The sequence below is a fragment of the Protomyctophum bolini genome (genome assembly GCF_963924005.1).
Source record: "Protomyctophum bolini genome assembly, chromosome: 20".
Classification (NCBI taxonomy): domain Eukaryota; kingdom Metazoa; phylum Chordata; class Actinopteri; order Myctophiformes; family Myctophidae; genus Protomyctophum; species Protomyctophum bolini.
Window position 1 is genome coordinate 22,992,349 of NC_137881.1, and position 16,160 is coordinate 23,008,508.

The following is a 16,160-nucleotide window of genomic DNA, read 5'->3' on the forward strand; positions in this document are numbered from 1 at the left end:
ACGTCACATGTTATAGAGTGTAAACCGTCTATGGTGTAAACCTACAGGATCGAGTAACCGCTGTAATGTGTGCTTTAAATGAGAGTGGCCGGTACAGAGCATCTGGATGGGAACCACAAAGTGCGCCCAACGGGTTAGTGTCCTAGCAAGTCTCTGAACCCCTAATTGCTCCTGATGTGCAGGTTTCCTCCGCCAATGGTGTATGAATGTGTGTATGCATGGGTGAATGCTATGCACAATATTTTAAAGTAGCAGTCCCACCCCCTTTCATGATGACGAGCGGCTGGAAAATAATTTCCCATGCATTTTTCCCATAGACGTTTCAAAAAGTATTTATTTAAAGATCTGTAAGCCTTGGACAAGGCCAACTCGTATCGTGACAAATCATGACAATAAACATAACATTTTGGGCTGAACAAATAATTACAAAGAAGAAAAACAACAACAAAATAAATCTTCTTTCTAATTATCCGATAATTATCGGTGGGACCTCAACACGGAGAACAGAATGAGCGTAGGGACGGGGGCATATGGGGCTATCCTAAGCCATTCCATCCCAACCAAGCCCTCTCTCTTCTCACAAAAAACTACAAAATGGTGGGGCTTATTCAAAAGAAATAGACAAAGCATTATTGTGCCTATAGTCAACTGTTGTCACTTCAGTAAACATCATACCTCAGTCTCATCTTCTGGGCATTGGAGCATTGTGTTGGATAGCAGCAGCACTGTTGTCACGCTTTCTAACAGCCTTGGAGATATAACTGTCCATCCACAATTCACCATTCACCGCCTTCCTGGCACAAAGGCAAGATTCACACCATTAAAGATGACTTCAATGTCAAACATTCACTCTCTCAGTCACCCTCTTCCTCTCACATACTTCCCTTGCTGTGTTTTTGGATGTTGTAGTTCCTTTTCACTGTAAACTATAGTCTAAAACTAGTGAAAATTGTAGATCTACAAGCTCTCAACATGTCGCGATGTGATGTGTAGTAGTAATGTATGCCAACATTTTGACGATATATTCACACTATAAAAGCAATAATATGAGAGCAGGCTAGTCCTTACATTAAGTTGCTGGGGGGAAACAAAATAAAGCTTTAATCCTTCCGGGATACTACGTGTGTGCTGGTATTCTTTTCTATAGTCCTTACATTAAAACACCTTAAACATATGTAATTTATCAGTCAGTTTTACACTCAATAGCAGTGCTCCGATCACAAATTGATGTAATTTGTCCACGTGTGGTCCAGCCCTATGGAATTTATGGAATGCATGTGCTAACTAAAAAACAACTTAATACTTTGTGACTGAGGTTATGAGCATCAAGGCAATATTTGAAAATACTTTATTGACACATTGTATTAGCACAATCCGTAGGGCAGGACCACATAATGGGCAAATTTCCCTATAAGTGAAAGATGTAATATTTAAGGTGTTTTTAGTTGTAGTTATAGAGCCGAGGCAAATATAATGTATTAATACACTGACTCTTATTGGCCAGGGATCCTTTTCATAATATTCATAAGCTTCAAAGTAACTAGTAACTTAAGATAACAAATAATTGCAGAATTTGCAGTGGAGTAGAAAGTTAATTGAAAATGGAATGTGGTCGGATGTCTATCTCTCTCTCTCTCTCTCTCTCAACAGACCCACAGGTGTCTCTCTCTCTCACACACATTCTGTCTGTCTGTCTGTCTGTCTGTCTGTCTGCCTCTCTCTCTCTCTCTCTCTCTCTCTCTCTCTCCCCCTCCCTAAGTAAAAGTTACAAAAAAGTTTGTTCGGCTTTCTTCAGACATTATAGAAGCAAAACAAGAGTGTAGTTTTCATACTAATAGGACAATAAAGATCACACCTGTGTGAAGTGAGGGGCACTCTTGCTCAATGATCATTTTGTTTGTGTTTACACAATGTTTGTGTTTATGCAATGTAATGCAATTTATGCAACTCAAAACTGGCCATTCATTGTCAAGGGCTTGTGTTAGGACAGACACCTCAAATGTCTTGAAAACAACTGAAGTATCACTGGTTTTTAGTTTGTAAATAAAAGGGTCTCTCTCTCTCTCTCTCTCTCTCTCTCTCTCTCTCTCTCTCTCTCTCTCTCTCTCTCTCTCTCTCTCTCTCTCTCTCTCTCTCTCTCTCTCTCTCTCTCTCTCTCTCTCCTCTCTCTCCTCCAGGCTCCAGCCCCCCCCCCCCCCCCCCCCCCCACGTACAGACAGTGCATGCATCCATCCAATCCATCTGGCTCCGGAGAGCCACACACGACACACCCCGCGACGACTCCTCCACATCTCTTCTCTCAGCACCACGATTTCCAACCAGACGTCGCATGGGTGTCTCGCTTTTCCAGAATTAGTCAGATTATGTTAATGATAAATAAAGCGTTCTAACCGGGCCGTGAAGACTGAAGAGGAACCGCCAGCCCGACAAGAACGCCATGCAGGTCCGAGTCGACGGGGAGCGGAAGCAGCGGATCAGCAGTGATGGGACACTTTCCAGCGTTAAGTTGTGGCTTCTTCCTCGCGTTTCTTCTCTGCCTGCTGCAGGTCCCTGCCACCTCAGCACGAGGTAAGGCTAAAGGCGCAGTTTAAAATGTTATTTATTGAACACAGTGTGGTTCTCGACTCAAAGTGGTACCCGTTCCAGGGACTCTCAGGTTTCATTGAGGGCGCTCCAAATGGACCCTTAAGTTACAGAATGTGTACTCGCTAACGCGCTGGACCAGGGCTACGTGGGCTACAGTGCAGTGTGTAACTAACTGTGAGAGTAGACTACAAATTCAACCAGATCTATTATGGTGGTCCTTTGACTCCTTTACATTAATACAATATTTTAGTTTATGTGACTGACTGACTGACTGTGAATGAGTCCATTTCATAGTCGACCCAAGGACTGCCTCCTACAATTCCATCATTTTATTATTTATTGTGAATGTATAGAAGTCACAGTGAATTACATCACCTTAGGATATATGACGCCTAAATCAAAGTTTTAGTGGTTAATTGCAGTGGAGAGATAAAGATGCTTAGTTTGATGAGCATCAGTTCATATCGTTTTAAGTGGGCTAGTAATTATAGGAAGGTAACTGTGTGGAGTTGACAGGCGTGAGTGATAAAGCCTAATTATGCTCTGAATGAATGGCTTAACACTTCTAAAGACAGGACAGTTGGTCTCCCTAAAGCTGTCATATGGCTCGTAGCTTCATTACAGCATTCTTTCATTGAGCTTCATCAATTCCTGTGAATGACATCGGTGTTTTTATAACAGTAGTATTGCATTACTTTGGACAGGTTTATCTTTAGGCTAAAGTCACTTTAAATATTGGTAGTTGTAGATAGTGGGCTTGTTTATAGTTGCTTATTGGGCTTGCTGTGTAATGTTTGTTTAAAAATCACACCCGTGTGAAGTAAGTGGTGCAACTCTGTGTGGGGGTCCCCGGGGGTCCCCGGAACTTCCAGACCCACAGGAAGGCGCCCAGGGTACCGGCCCGGTTCTGCCGAGCCAGGGGGTCAATGTACTGTACTGTACTGTAGTGTAGTGTACTGTACTGTCACACCCGAAACCATCATATACAGTTAATATGTGACACTTGGTTGTGAAAACCAACCAAACGCTATTTTCGTGCTCGGACAGATATTTTGTGCTCGGACAGACCCAGCCAGCCAGCAAGCCAGGGACAGACCCAGAGACACACAAAGCTCCGTAATGAAGTGGTTGCACCATTTAAAAAACAGTTGACCCCCCAAATTAATATGTATTTTATTTGTCTGAAGACCCCTGGCGACACTGATTTCGATAGGCTGTAGGCCTACATGAGCAGTTAAATCCCCTTTTCATTCCGAATAGAAGTTCAATCCTATTAAACGTTGTTATGTAAACACCTACAAAAACTTACATCCGAATGAAAACGCTCGATGCGATCTAAAAACCATTCCGATGTCACTGGCCGGATTACTCCATTGTTCAATGCGATTGAAAGAAAATTTGACTCATGTATACACTGCTTCGGATGTAAATTCATTCTGGTCTTTCTGAGCATGCTCCAAGGCCTCATATCCAAGGCGCGCCGTCGGCGCCGAGGAGTTTGCACATAGAGCGCGTTATTTCGTTCCTTTTTTCAGATCCGAAATCCACAAAAAAAACGTGGAGCAGCAGCAGATGAGATACCCCTGATCTGTGTGTGTGTGTGTGTGTGTGTGTGTGTGTGTGTGTTCAACGGTCTCTCTCTCTCTCTCTCTCAAAAATAACGAGCGACCCGATACAATAATAATCATCAGTGTTGCGTTGCGTGCCCTGGCCGTGCTGTAGATACAAAGTATAGTAGTAGGCCTAAACTGCCTATATTTTATGTGTCCAACAGATGGCGTAGTTTCACGTGAATTAACATGTATCATGTCTTCTATCACTTCTCCATATAAACACTCATTCGGAATGACCATTTCCCATGTAAACTCGCGGCAAAAAACATTACATCGGATGTATTTTATTCGGAAGTATTTATTCGGAATGATCACCCTTCATGTAAACGTAGCCATTGTACATGGTCACTTCTACCCCAAACATCTCATGTTTGATATTAACAGTCCTGGGCTGAAGTCGTGCATTCATTCATTTAGCTGAGTGGGAAGAGAGACCTTCTGGGAATAATAATAATAAATAGTCTCAGTTTCACCCCCTGGCCTGCCTTATTCTGTGTGCCGAAGTGTATATTTCCATTTAATTTTTTTATGTATTTAGAGTAGCCAATTATTTTGTATCCCTTTTTCTCCCAATGTAGTCGTTATATGCCAATTAATTTGGCGCTGCTACCCGTGAGGAGCCCCTAGTGCCTCTGTACTCTGTCCTACATTCCCCAATGACAGGCTCTGCCCTCTCAGCCTACAAGTACATGTAGTGACGGATATCACCCTTACTGTCTGCTGTGTTGCTTTTCGATGTGTACACTGTGTAATTTTATAGAGATGTGGGGCTGTATTTTGCGTGTCTTAACCCATTTGCGGCGGGAACCCCTTTTGGTGTTAGCATTATGAAATGCTTTATCTATTGAAAAATAGCAGCCACCGAGTGGCGCGCTATACAAGCTTGTAGGTCTGCTATTTTTGAAAAATCGAAGAACGAAACATGGCTTTTTCAGAAAACTGTCAGGATATAGAAGACATATTTAGAATCTGATCTCACGTCAAAATGGGTTGGGTTAAGTACCAGCTCTTATTACTTAACTTAAGACCTGGAGGCATGATCAATGCTCAGAATAGCCAAATGGCATTGATCACGCCTCCAGGTCTTAAGTTAAGTAATAAGACCTGGTACTTAAGACATGCAAAATACAGCCCGTGGAATCTAAAGAGCACAAAGCACCTTTCTGAATGTACCAAGTATCGCGAGACTTCCCACTGTTTCCTGTCTGTCAGTGTCAGTCCAATCTCGCGATACCGCAGAGCCAGAAAACATACCTGCTGCTGTAAAATTATATAGGCTACTGTGCAAACAACCTGTGATATGTCTTCTTTTATATTCCTGAACCGATTATATGACAAAGGTCTCAATTGTTCAGAAATAATGTTTGTTATTAGCTGGTCCAGCCGGCTCCTTTCACTGCCATGCATTCATTGAACTTCCGGTGTGAGTTTTGGCTCCCATGAAAGTGTCCATGAAAGGCTCATGGTGCAGCCCAGGCACATGACCATTTCCTTTCCTTCTCTAAGCTTCCTTGCTTCCAGGCTGCTTCCCTACCTCCTTCACAGGTGTTATCGTTGGTACTAATTAAGGCTCTGTTCCATTTAGTGTGCAGTGGTCCCATAGAGTATTAAAAGGATAGAGACTGGGGGCTTGAGTGGTCTTTGAACTTGTTTTAATTTCAAGGACCTTCATAACACTGAGTGTACAAATGGACCCTCCATTTGGATCAATTTGTACACTCTCAGAGTTACCTGTTCAAAAGCACACTCAAAACCCACCTTTTCAAACTGGCTTTCCCTACATAACCCCCCCCCCCACACACACACTGACAAACCCCTTCTTGTTTGTCCTCTTTGATTTTGATTTCTAGTTTTTAACCTTTTAAACCTTTTTAAATAGTTTTCTAATAAATATGTCTGTACTTTTTCTGTAAAGCGACTTTGGGTACCTAGAAAAGCGCTATATAAATCGTATATATTATTATTATTATTATTATTATTATTATTATTATTATTATTATTACACACTCGTACAGGGCCATTTGGAACCCACTCAAGGACACTTTGTTTTCAGTTACCAACACGCACAATAGCAGCACCCTGACTCTGTTTGACCAGAATGGAACAGAGCCTTCATTACTAACAGTGGTAACACCTGTTCACAAGTTCTTCTTTCCAAAATGGCATGTGTGAATACAATTTTCAATTTGTATGCACACATGGGCTAAGTTACTACAGGGGGCTGCCAAATCTTTGTGTAATAGACCCCCCCCCCCCCCCCCCCCTTATTTTTGAGCCCTCCTATTAGGGATGTCGGGGGTTAACCGGTTAGCCGACCGTTAAGAAACATCCGAATATTCATTCATTGCATTCAGTGAGCTAAATATAGTATGGTGCATTTTATGCACTCAATTAAAGTCCCTCATGTCATTGTGACAGTGACCCTAAAGAATTTCATCTTTTCCGTCTGAGGCAGCGCCGTTTAGATGAGAGTTGTGACAACTCTGTTCACTTCATGGGGCCACAGGGCCACTGACTATAGCTGTCACTGCATGGGTCACATGACCGTGCCCTCTCGCTGACGGCACTCTCTCTGTAAAAGTCTGAGGCTGCGCTCGCCAAGATGGGGCCGCCCGTGTGTTATGATTATCAAACTACTATCATGTTTCTACAATGATTCCTACGTGGATTTTATTGTTTATAACGTGGGATGAGGTCTGATGCGGCCATGCAAAATGTTTGTGGTGATAGACCACAATGAACCCTGAGGCCGTTCACGTCCTTAAATGGTGTTTTAACAAAATAAACACAGTTCAGCACCAGCAAGGAACTGGATGTGTGCAAGCCACCTGCTTTGTTAACCTATTAACAAACATGAATTTACACAACACTGATGTTAGTGCTGTCCAACATGACTGAAGTTATCTATGAAATCTATGAAAAGGTTCAATCTGCAACATAATGTTATACAAATGTGGTGGGGATCCCTGATTCATCTGTTCCTCGGCTAAGCGGTACATGACTACATGTCCTGAAAAACGTTAAAGTTCCCTGCCAGTGCCACTGTACCCCAAGAAGTCAAACGGTTGAGTGAAACTCGCTCACCTGACAGCTCGCTTGTTGGTGCCGCTCGTCCACTTGGCCCACCCTGTCGTTTGAACTGTTTTTTTTTGCAGACTCACCCTTTTACGTCTTGAGTTTGAGAACTGCATTCCTGGAGTGCGGAAGTGCCCGGGTTGGCATTTTGGGGAGTGAGATTGTGTTGCATAGAAAGGTAGACACCTCTAGGAAAGGTAGAGAATGGCCTCAAGAGAGGGCAAGCTTCCGCGTTGGCGCTTCACAGAAGTTTCCGCACGCGACACAGAGCAGATGTTCAGGTCTGACAAGTCCTGGAAAAGATGTGCTGTGATTGGCCAGTAGTCACTTGAGTGGCAGCATGGCGTAGCGTGCCGTGCACACTTCCGGCACACTTCCGCCCAGAGTGTAAATTGTTCCACCTTCCCGTCGACACACATTGCTCCAACAAACTGCAGCGGCCAATGAGGCATCTATTCTTCTTTTTTTTTAATATCTATGGTTGTCATAGTCATAGCACCACATACTGGTAGCAGGAAGTTATAGTTCCTACATAATGTAATTTGAAGATGGTGAAGGTTTGAAATAGTGTAGCCTCGGTACCCAGGCTTTTATTTTCGTTCACATTCGGCTCAGGATATAGTGTTGCTCTGCAGTAACCGTAACACCACACATCATGACTTACTTTCATTTAGTTTTGTATTATTTTGAAACTAGCTGCTGCTCAGGTCAGCCTGCAGTAGGAATCAATATTTTTCCTCTCCCTCTTTTGCTAAGAATAACAATGAATCTATTCTCTCAAATTCACGTTCATTTCTTTACTGTATGTCATGCAAATAGCTGATATTACGATCCGTTTTGTAATATCATGTGGGGTTTTCACAGAGATTGTATCAAACACTGATAAACGTATGCCTCTGAAGATGAAAACGGGAGCAGTTCTGACACACGTTTCATGTTTCTTTGGTGAATAGCCAGCTATGCAACGTCAGACTCAGACCACACAGTAAGTGAGCAGACGGGGGAAATGAAAGAAAGAGAGTGTTTGTTATATAGGGTTATAATGGAATTGTGGAAAGCAATGTTTTATTTATTGTAAATATGACTAGTATACGCAACCATCTCATGCTGTAGCTGTGATTTAACTGACATTTCGTGTGAGAGTCATTTCTGAAAGCAGCCAGGCTGGAATCCACTGTTGTCCCTCTTCTGTTGGATATGGACAAATACCACCAATGCATTATTCAACGAAACCCCATTTCTTTACACCCCCCCCCCCCCCACCCCCACCCGAACGACCCCCTCACTGACACTTATGCACGCACACACGCACGCACGGACGGACGCTTGCACACGCACACAAGAACACTTTACTTCTTATTTTTTTGCATTTTTTAACCCTAATTTGTAAGCTTGTGAATGGCTATTTATGTTGCATAAAATAAAAGTATAAATCAGGCATATAACCCCTAAAAATCCAATCGACTTTATTTATATAGCGCATTTTACAACACAAGGTTTACAAAGTGCTCCACAGAAAATCAAACGCTAAATACACTGTAAAGCTAAAACATAGACACGGACACTTTAACCATATAACACATTTTGTCTTGTGACGACCAGTAAAATTGTCCTTGGATTTATCTCTCAATTTCTACCACACCTGTGGGGACACTTTGTCCTCACGCGCACGCACACACGGGTAGGGCTGTCACGACTACAAATTTAAGTTGATGATTAATTTCCATGCAAATAATTGTGATTAACAATTTAATAGTTTTTTGACTGTCTTTCCAAAAAAGGTACAAAAGAGCAAAAAATTGCTTGTCCGTGACGTGTTGTGAACTTTTTTCTTTTTTTTCCTTTTTTAATAATTGCAATTTGGCTATTATGTAATTTGTGACAGGACTACACATGCACACACATGTCCTTTCCAAGCCTTTCTTCCTCAATTACAGGCAGAATTAAGCTCCAACAAACGGGCCACTAAGAGTAGCATGTAACAGGGTCGTTAACATTAAAAATAGAACACTACTGTACTGAAATGGCATTAATAGAATACATTATTCATCAATTACCTTGCACGTATTAAAGAGTTAAGACAACATGTATTTTTTAGAGGCATCGGACCCATATATCATACCAATTGTTTATGCACGATTGAATTTGAGGTCCTGCGGGATAAGATTTGGTGAAGTGGTTGGTCATTGTATAAAATATTCCCTGGTGATTTAGCATTGATTGGAGCACTATCTCATCTGTCATAGATGCTGTAACAACAAGTCTCATTGTTTATGTGGTGAATAGATTTCCACATTTCCCCATTGTTCCATTGTAGGAAGTAAATACATGTTTGTGTTCATTTCTGTTATGCAATCTATCTGTCATGCCTCATTTCCCATATTCCTTATTTATATTTAAGATAGCATTACTGGTATAATGCACTTAGCGTGTGCACTGCACAGCTTGTGTGTTCTACAGTTATAAATACGGTCACCCTGCATATTGTGCCTAGAGAGAGGGTGTCAAGTGTTGTCACTTCAGTAAACCTCAGTCATTTAGTGCCTCAGTCTCATCTCCTGGGCCTTGGAGCATTGTGTTGGATGGATTGGTGTGGATGGACTGGTGTGGATGGACAGATGGACAGATAACTGTCCATCCACAATTCACCATTCACTGCCTGCCGGCACACTCAAGGGCAATGCCACAAAGGCAAGATTCACACCATTACAGATGACTTCAATGTCAAACCTTCACTCTCGTAGTCACTCTCTTTCTCTATCATAATGTGTGAATTCATGCGAACGGGATGCTTTACCAGGCTAGGTCCCATTTGTAGCCACCTTTTCTTTCAATAGGTCACAGCACGGTCACGTCACGGTCACTCACTCATGCTGATCACGTGTTTGGACGTGATTCTCAGTTATTTTATTTTTTATTTTACACTAGGTGGTGCTCTTGGCTTTGATCCACTGTTTAACTACCAATGCAGCAAAGGCGAATGAAAATAAAGCACGTGGTCGAAAAAGTACTACCATTACTATTACCGCTGCACCACTACTGTATATACAGTAGTGGTGCAGGTGTTAACAATTTACACGATTACAATTTAGGCATTTACAGTAGCAGATGCTTAATCCAGAGTGATTTACAGTAAGCAGGGTAAACACCAGGTAATACGTCAAATGCATAGAAAAAAATATAATAATCTGTATGTTGAAACTATACAAACGATCGGATTCCAGGTCAACAAATTAATTAATTGAATCTGTCTACATAACACATAATTTGTAACCTTTACATAAGCCTGCAAGGTGCTACAGCAAGTGATGTGGGCTATGGTGGAGTCTGAGTCTTCTTCAGCAGTGGTGGAAAGTAGTACATTATACGTAACACTTTCAGGGCTTTAAATTGTTTAATCCAGGGTTCCACCGCGCGTAATACACTAAACCCGCTATTTGTTTAATGCGTTTAATTTGCCGTTTTAAAATAATTAAAAAGAAACAGCAGATTTGTCCAGGACCTGGTGACGAGGCCGTCGCGTTATGATGAAGAAACCGGAAATCAAGTCATCCTCTGGGCTGCTAGGGCTTCTGGGAAATTGAGCCCAATGCATGTTTGTTTAGACTACAACATGCTGTGCACTGTGGTTTCGTTTCGCATTATCATGGCCGCTGGTGCTTCTGATCATAACAAACCAACGGGCCATTGCAGATTTTCGTGGTTGAAAGCTGCAAATATTTCTCTAAATGTAATAAAACAATCTCGGCGGCGTAGAATATTGGATTAAATAGCGGGGAACGTGGGTTATGCAGTAAGAATTTGCACTTGTGTATTTCCAATTTCCAATATTTTTACTTCTATTCCACTACATCTTGATTCCAAATATTGTACTTTTACTCCACTAAATGTATTTGAACACTTTAGTTAATAGTTACTTTGTAGATTTCGATTATTATTACAAAACATACATTATCTAAGTCCACCACTGGTCTTCAGGCTACATGTATTGTTGTTTGTTTGTCAATAACAGCAGGCATCTGTCCCCTCGGAGAGAATATAAAGATCAAAGTTAGATCAATAAGAATGCACTTAGATCCAGTAACACAATCTCTTTGTTTTTGTCCCACAAGGTACCAATTGTATTAAAACTGCATCATCACAGCCAAGCAATAGCCTTTGTTATAGTCTATTGTTTTATTCATTTAAAGCCTTATCAATAAAATGCGAGGAGTGCCTTATCAATAAAATGCGAGGAGTGATATGTATGCATTGATATAAACCCTTCTCAGATAATACATCAGAGCATGTCATAATACTGTAGATGGGTCCACATTCAGTGAAAATATCAGATCTACATGCTCACACTGCATTGCAATGTGACACGCTGTTATTTAGGAAAATGTATTGATTGATTGATAACATCAAGAGCTCTTTCTAAAATAATGTGGAATCAATGCATTTTTCTATTTTTACCCTGTAGTAGGTGAACTCATGCAAACTACCCATTTCAAGTATATAGTGCATATCTACATCCACTGCATAATATACCAATACAGTTCACATTTTGTCATATAAAGTGCACTGCTACACCAAACCTTCTATTAAAGTGCATAAAAACAGTCATACATTAACCAATTGAAACCATTCAGGTGACTATCAGCAGCAAAGCAATTAAGGGTATATGTAAATTGCCCAAGGGAAAGAAACAGATTAAAAGATTAAAACACACACACACACACACACACACACACACACGCTCAATTCTGCAGCCACCAGCCAAGAGTGGTTTTAAAGGTGCTTAGAGAGGCACTTGTTTTTATTTCCTTGGGCAAATCATTCCCTCGCACTGTTACACTATACCTGAATCTATTTTTACCCATGAAGTGTTTAAATTTACATTACATTTACAAAGAGTTTTGGTGTAGTGGGAACAAAGGAGTGGGCCAAGTACGGACCCCTGGGGTTGTTTTGTTTTAAGTCATTAGTGCGAGTGTCTTTGCTGTGAAAACTGACAGTTTCGAAGGGATTCCGTTAAAGGGCTAGTTCACACATAAATTGCTTATTTTCTATCAATTACACACCTTGAAACAGCCGATCACCTACTGGATACTCTGCCGGTCATCAAATTATTGCCTTAGTAATGTGACAAAACGCAAGGCTTTATGGGGTGTGAAATTGTAGTTTAACTACTCCTTTTAATCCAAAATCAATGCCGACCAGCTGCCATGTGTAACTGTCCCAACGGAGCACCCAATGGCCCTGTGACCAAAGCACTATGGTGTCACTTGTGGTGGTATGACGTCTCCCCAATCTGTGTAGTAGGCAGGGACAAGCTGGAAGATTACTTTTTAATTCTATAGTTGCACTGTAAACAAGTAGTACCCACACCCTGCTGGCAAACAATGTGATTAGGGATGGGAATTATCGATTCATGCATTCATAGTTAATTGATACGCTTTGATAAGCTTATCGATTGATTAACCGGTTAGTTGATTAAATTAAAAAGGAAATCGGATCATTTTAATTTCCCTCAATGTCTAACATAAAACTCTACACTTTGCTGATATACAGAGAGAATACAAAAGGCATATTATATCCCTTAATCAAATAGTTATTTGACCATTTAAGATACAGGGCCAGGCAATGGCATCTTTGTGTGCGAAATAGAATTAAATGAGAAGTGCACTGTCTTGTCTGTCACATCACATGCAAAAGCAGAGACTTTTCCATTCATTTGATTTGTTATTAACTTACGTTTAACCAACTCAATTCTTAACGGCAATTCATGAATTAACGATTAACTATTAACGTCCCTAAATGTGATCTATATTCTTAGTGAGTCAAGTGAACACAATTTCATCAGATTGCAACTCTTGGGTGTGGCCAGCTGAGTCAGTCAGTCAAGTGTCCCTGATTGGTCGGGGGGGTAGGACCAAGGGATTTGGGATTAGTTTATAAACATTTTGGTATTTGTTTATAAACATTTGTGATTTGTTTATAAACATTTGTGATTTATTTATAAACATTTTGGGATTTGTTTATAAACATTTGGGATTTGTTTACAAACATTTGGGATTTGTTTATAAACATTTGGGATTTGTAAGTCTCATGGGGGGGGTAGGACCACTACCAGTCTCATGGTCGGGGGGGGTAGGACCAAGGGATTTGGGATTTGTTTATAAACATTTTGGTATTTGTTTATAAACATTTGGTATTTGTTTATAAACATTTGGGATTTGTTTACAAACATTTGGGATTTGTTTATAAACATTTGGGATTTGTTTATAAACATTTGGGATTTGTAAGTCTCATGGGGGGGGTAGGACCACTACCAGTTTACCTGTAGTAAGTCTCATGGTCGGGGGGGTAGGACCAAGGGATTTGGGATTTGTTTATAAACATTTTGGTATTTGTTTATAAACATTTGTGATTTGTTTATAAACATTTGTGATTTGTTTATAAACATTTGTGATTTGTTTATAAACATTTTGGGCTCTGTATAATATGTTGCCTAGGGCCTCAAAAGGCCTAGAACCGGCACTGTCCCTATGTCTTATTCCCCTAAATGTTCCCTGGGCGCTGCATTGATAGAAACACTTCAACATAGTCCTTTTTGTGAAACACGACAACATAGATTCCCTAGACTAGAGCACAGCCGTACGTGTCCTCATTGCGCACGTAAGGCCTCCTGCATGAATTAATTTAGAAGCAAACCTTTTTGGAAACCTGGTTCCAAAATCTGGCTCCTCAATGTTGTACCGGTTGGTACCCAACCCCAGTTGAAAAAAAATGTTCTCTGGATATTGTCAGAGCTATACAATTAACCATGCACTGCACTCGTCAACAGCCACATTTGTTTAGTTAAGCATTACAGATTAATTTTGGATTATCACATGTTCTATATTGATTTACATTTAAATTAAAACTAACATGGAACATGAGTGATTGTGGTGATGCAAGAACGGGATTTTTAATGCACATATCTGGAATGCCAGTTTCTTTTCTACAAGCTTATCTAAATGTGTATACACACAGTTAAATCCCTCTGGTAAATTTAACTCCAAAGAGTGTACAAATGGAACCAGGTTGAGGGTCCATTTGTTTCCATTTGTACACTTTGGAGTTTCATAAACACTAACAATTACACAGGTCTAATTTTCTTCCATTTGTGCACTCTGCCAACTGTGCCAAGATAAATAAACAGGATGGATTTGAATGTGTATTTGTTGACACATGGATGTTTGCAGAAAAAGTACTGCCTGGTTGTGCGGTGGCCCGTCCCCCCCAGCCAAGGAGCCCTGTTTGTCTTTCACAAAGATAACATCTGTCCTTTGCATCAATGTGGCTGCATTCATTTAAGGCCACTTTTGTTTCACCAGAATCAATATAAAGCTCTGCCTCCAACCGCGGTGCTTCATTTCATCAGGTTATTTTAGAGCCTGGCCACCATCAGAGCAGAGATCTCACGCACGTATGCACACACACACACACACACACACACACACACACACACACACACACACACGGCAGCTCTTTACTTGTGTTTATTGAGTCTTTGGGTGCACAACTGCACATGCATAGGCTAATTGTTGACACTTTACAGCATGATTTGAAGGGGCTCTTTGCTAACCGTCTGACTCTCATTGAAACAGTCTACCAGAAAATCACATGATCAGAAAAAAAGAAAACGGCTCCTGTGTTGCATTTTTAGAAATGCCTTTATCTCCGCTTCCGTGTCATTCCTCTTCCATGTCGGCCAGCATGTTATTTTCAACGGCGCATAACAAGGGAACGCATCGTCACGCGGACATTGTACTGGTTATAAATATTTTGTGACTACATGAAAAATAAGGAAAAAATAGGAAACTAGGAAAAGCTGGCAGGGGCTGAATTATTTATTTACTTACTCTGGCGGTAAATTAGTTAATTTGAAATAAGTAGTCTACAATAACCTCGGGTGTGATCAAAGGACATTGAAAATAAATTAGTCTTAAAGAAGAGATTTAAAAGCGTCGGTAGACTAGGCACTTCTAATGGTGAAGGACGGGCTATTCCAGAGCTGCAACAGCAAAGGCATGATCTCCCCTGCATTTTAGCCTACTTATTATGGGAACAGTCAAAGAGCAGCATGTCGGCAGACCTCATTCACCTCAATCGTGCAGAAGTTCAGATAGATATAGTGTACTACTCCGTGTGGAGATTTTTAAACGATGAATTCTAAACTTGACAGCTAGCCAGCCAAGTGAAGCTAAAATTGGGATGATATGGTCATGTTGTTTTGTGAAAGTAAGGAGGCGAGCAGCTGTGTTTTAAGTGTTGCTGCAGAACTTAAGGCAACGTTATATTCGATGTGTGCCACATAGGGACAGTGTGAAAATGGGTTCATGTGTTTGGTCCGACGGAGCATTGGTCCGAACGACAACCTACCTCAAACCCTCACCCTAACCCTAACCTCCCACGGGGCAGCACACCTAAACCTAACCCCAACCCTCTCCCTAACCCTAACCTCCCCCGGGGCAGCACACCTAAACCTAACCCCAACCCTCTTCCTAACCCTAACCTCCCCCGGGGCAGCACACCTAAACCTAACCCCAACCCTCTCCCTAACCCTAACCTCCCACGGGGCAGCACACCTAAACCTAACCCCAACCCTCTTCCTAACCCTAACCTCCCCCGGGGCAGCACACCTAAACCTAACCCCAACCCTCTCCCTAACCCTAACCTCCCACGGGGCAGCACACCTAAACCTAACCCCAACCCTCTCCCGACCCCAACGCACCTCGGACCAATGCTCCTTCGAACCAATGCTCCGTCGGACCATAGTATGCCTCCCTGTGAAAACTGAATTCCCTTGGCAGAATCCATACAGGTTTATATAGATTGCAATTTGAAAGTAAAATGTAA

The 16,160-nt window shown here is 41.4% G+C and overlaps 1 protein-coding gene across 1 annotated transcript in view; it reads left to right on the top strand.

Moving 5' to 3' along the window:
- Positions 1 to 2,439: 2,439 nt before the first annotated feature.
- Positions 2,440 to 16,160, top strand: part of LOC308335260 (netrin receptor UNC5D-like) — a gene marked incomplete at its 3' end in the record, with an annotated part of 124,024 nt that continues 110,303 nt past the window's right edge. Inside the window, exon 1 of the mRNA XM_080792278.1 lies at positions 2,440 to 2,568. Within this exon, the coding sequence (XP_080648404.1) occupies positions 2,484 to 2,568 (85 nt within the window). The 5' untranslated portion in view covers positions 2,440 to 2,483. The remainder of the gene's footprint in view (positions 2,569 to 16,160) is intronic.